General features: G+C 40.6%; 1 protein-coding gene across 1 annotated transcript; it reads right to left on the bottom strand.

Moving 5' to 3' along the window:
* Window positions 1–833: 833 nt before the first annotated feature.
* LOC135874130 (P2Y purinoceptor 8-like) lies at window positions 834–2,016 on the bottom strand. The gene has a single exon (XM_065398885.1). It carries the CDS (start codon window positions 2,014–2,016, stop codon window positions 943–945), a length of 1,074 nt encoding a protein of 357 aa, XP_065254957.1. The 3' UTR covers window positions 834–942.
* Window positions 2,017–3,996: the final 1,980 nt, after the last annotated feature.

Raw genomic sequence — 3,996 nt, 5'->3', positions numbered from 1 at the left:
TGCAATGGGAACTGTATTCAGTACAGGACCATAGAGTTTGGCCCATTGTAAAACAAACAAATAAACTAAGTTAAGTGAATGCCAGCTCAGCAATATTAGTGTAGTGGGTCATTGTGAGAAAATTGCCATGTAAGCCATCTGCACTTCACCTCCCTCCTTAGAAGTGTCTAGCTCTAACAGTGATGTAACCCACTCAGCAGCTGGGGCATTGATGTGGTTTAGGGTACTGACGTTGGTCTTTCTTTTTTACTTCATTTTACGAGATTTCGATAGATGAAATTGAAATAAATAACTATTAACCAAGCTAACCTCTTTGAAGGTTAATGTGGTTAGGTTAGGCTGTGTTTAAATCAAGCGAGTGATACATAAGTGTTGTGATGAGTTCATAGTGGCTACACATAATGTATTCATGATAAAATGACAAGATATATTCATTCTTTTTCTGCAACAACACAAAAGAGAAATTCATACCTCGATAAGCAATTAACATATTATTTACAAAGGCAACTCCCTGCCCCCAAACCCACTTTAACATTATTTTCCTTTAGTATAAAAAGTGAGATCCATGACTATTTGGTTAAGCACTGAGATCTCAGATTCTGAAAGTACTTTTGGTTTGTCCTTGCTTTCCAGTCATATTCAGAAGTGTTCAGTGGAATTAATGCTGTCTGTATCCTTGTTTGTCAGTTTTGTCTTGGATCACTGGACTTGGACTGGATCACTTTCTTCCTTTGATAATTTTGGTTCATCTTACTCCTTCTCTATTTCTTCCCAGCAAGTGGTTATTGATTTTTGACATGTGTGAGATACTTGCAGTTCAGTGTGGTCGGACTGTTGTTGCTATGGGCATTGATGTTTATCAGAATATCGTTTAAAAAAATCCCTTTCTTTCTCCACTGAGAACTTTCTACTGCCTTCCCACATCGGATTTTAAATCTGTAGTTAAAAAACACTTTCCTGCCTTTGCAAACATACCTTAACTCCATCTAACCCTTCCATAGGCCCACTTGACATTGACCTGGCCGACATTGTCCTGCCAGAGAATAAGCTTTCCCTTCTGGTCTCCAGACTGTCAGTGAGCAGTACCTTATGACCTATTACTTGCATGAATTTCTGATAAAATTCTTTGGATGCAAAATAGTAAATGAATGGATCTATACAGATGTTCAGGCAACTGAGGCATAGGGTGAGCTTGTAAGCAGGGTAGAAGCTCTTTTGGAAAAAGAGACGGCTGATCATGTGCACAAGTAGAATAAAGTTATTAGGGGCGAAGCAAGTGATGAATACCAAGAGGACAATTCCAGCCAGGTATATAGACCTAGTCTTCTGCCTGCTACCGTATTTGCCAGAGGTCTGAATGAGCTTCCGAATAGTGCCAATGTAGCAGGCTACCGTCACTATGAATGGGATCAGGAAGAGAAGAACAAACAGCGTCAGAAGAAAGGTTACCCATGCTATAAAATTGGGCAGCATGTCCCATTTGAGCACATCGAAACAAGTTATGATCCCTAGTTGTTTTACTTCATAGGTCAGATCTGTGCTCGCCAGTGGGTATAGGGCCAATAGCAAAACGGCCCACATGCCAAAGCAGGCAGCAAGTGCATATCTCTTTCTTCTCCACTTGATTAACTTCATGGGATACACCACTCCCAAGAACCGCTCTATGCTGATGCAGGTCATGGTGAGTATGGAAGAATACATGTTTGAGTAGAACATCACTGTGACTAAGCTGCAAAGGCTCTTACCAAAGATCCAGTTGTTGTTCTTGATGTGATAGATAATCTGGAAGGGAAAGCAGCAAGCCAGTGTGAGGTCTGTGATGCTAAGGTTAATCATGAAGATAACTGAGGGTGTCTTGGGTTTGATGTGGCAGCAGAGCACCCAAAGGGAGAACACATTCCCAGGGATGCTGATGAGGGCCACCAAGGAGTACACAACTGGGAGGGTGATTGTAATAGCTCTGTTCTGAAGCATGGCCATTGTTTCATTATCTAGTTGGGATGTATTTTGATCCATTATGGAAAAGGAAGTTGTTGATTCTTAAAAGCCTTCTGGATTGTATCATAAGAGTTCAGTTAAAATCTAAAGGGCAAATATAAAGAAGAGATATGTCAAAACAATAGTTAAAATACATTTTCTCTGTTAATTAAATGTAAAACAAAAGCATTATTTACGCTCACATTTCAAATTAGTTTTGAATTGAACTGTCATTACATCCCTCTGGAAAATATTAAGTGTGAAATCCTAGCCCTATTGAAGTCATGGCAAAACTGCCATTAACTTCAGTGGGGCCAGGATTTCACTCCCAAATTCTGGCTGCCCTTTACCATTTCCACTTTATATTCCTGTGTTTGTCCAACAACAGTGTGGGGTCAAAGGTGTGAATGCACTGCAGCCAAAGAAGAGAAAGGGAAATGACAGATCAAAAGTTAACTCTGTGATGAGACAAGGTGGGTGAGGACCAACTTTTATTGGACCAACTTCTGTTGGTGAGAGCAAGTTTTCGAGCCACACAGAGCTCTTCTTCAGGTCTGGAAAACACTCCGTATATTTCTCAGACCTGAAGAAAAGCTCTGTGTAAGTTTGAAAGCTTCTCTCTCTCACCAACAGAAGTTGGTCTAATAAAAGATATTACCTCACTAACCTTGTCTCTCTTATATCCTGGGACTCACACGGCTACAACAACACTGCATACAACAATGGAAGAGCCTCTATGGTGGACATAACAGGGGCCCAGAATGAGGCCAAGGCTAATGCAACTGACAGCGGTGGGGAGTGATAGTGTAGAGAGGCCTGTAGGACCCGCTATATGCAGCTGGTGGCAACTATTGATGAATGTTTTAATTATTAGTTATTTCTCATAGTGCCCCAAAACTTTCTAGACTTCTGCCAAAATAGACTGTTGCCCCAGAGACTTTACAAGCTAAAATCAGACAAGGAATTATGAGGGGCTACAAAGACAGGAGGGAGGGGGCTGAGAGTATGAGCTCTGTATAGCCTTAAATTCCCCCCCCCCCTTTTTTTTTTTTTTTTTTAGAGTTCGCAGCCTTGGAATACTCTTAACATACAATAATTCAAATGCACTAAAAAGATTTGATACTAATAAGGGACTGTATCAAACAGATAACATCAGTTATTGTTATTTATCCTTTCGGGGTTTCTAGCCACAGTGTTTTTGAGTCATGCTAAGCAATTTGAGACACAGAACAAGGCAGTTAAGAGGCAGAATCTACAAGAAACCAGAGATGAGTTCTAATATGCAATTCACATGAAAAGAAATTAACACATGCCAAGAAATAACTGTATCCCATGATCACAATTACACAAAACCCTTAGGAGCAAATTCATCACAGCTGAATTTCATTCGTGTCAGTGGAGTTACACCAGGAGTGAAACTGGCCCTCTGTTTTTAAGAGGGAATTGCCAAGTCACTTCCTGACACAAAACTGTTGAAGTGCAGCACGTGCAGAAGTCTCTCTCCCCACTCAGTCTGTCCGTGGCTTTTACAGAAAAACATCTATTGTAGGCTCTGATCCAGCAAATCTTTATATGGATGTGTAACTTAATGCATGTGAGCATAAGCTAATGGCACTGTGCTTAAGTGTCCTGATGGATCAGGGCCACAGTGGCATGACATAAGTAGGCACTGGAAGAACAGATGACAAGAATGATTGGAATCAGAAAAAAATTGCAGAAGTCTGACCAGCTTTCTCATAGACTTTAAATCTAGAAGGTAGCATTATGATCATCTACTCTGACCTCTGCATAACACATGCAGCATTACTATCCCCATCTTTCAGAAAGGGAATTGAGGCACAGAGAAACTAAATGACTTGCGCAAGGCCACACCAGAAATCTTTGATAAATCTGGGAACCAAACCCAGGTCTCTTGAGTCTTTGGCAATTACCCTAACCAGCAGATCCTTCCTCTTTGATTACTTTTCTTAACATAGATAAATTTAAATGGTCTAACTACCAAAAAAGGGAGTTGCCTGA

The sequence above is a fragment of the Emys orbicularis genome, chromosome 1 (assembly GCF_028017835.1).
Source record: "Emys orbicularis isolate rEmyOrb1 chromosome 1, rEmyOrb1.hap1, whole genome shotgun sequence".
Classification (NCBI taxonomy): Eukaryota; Metazoa; Chordata; order Testudines; family Emydidae; genus Emys; species Emys orbicularis.
Note: the sequence above shows the minus strand (reverse complement) of the source record. Positions and strands in the feature narration are given on the sequence as shown.

Excerpts from the sequence above, each read along its gene's own strand:
- LOC135874130 (XM_065398885.1), bottom strand. The coding sequence starts at position 2,016 with ATGGATCAAAATACATCCCAACTAGATAATGAAACAATGGCCATGCTT.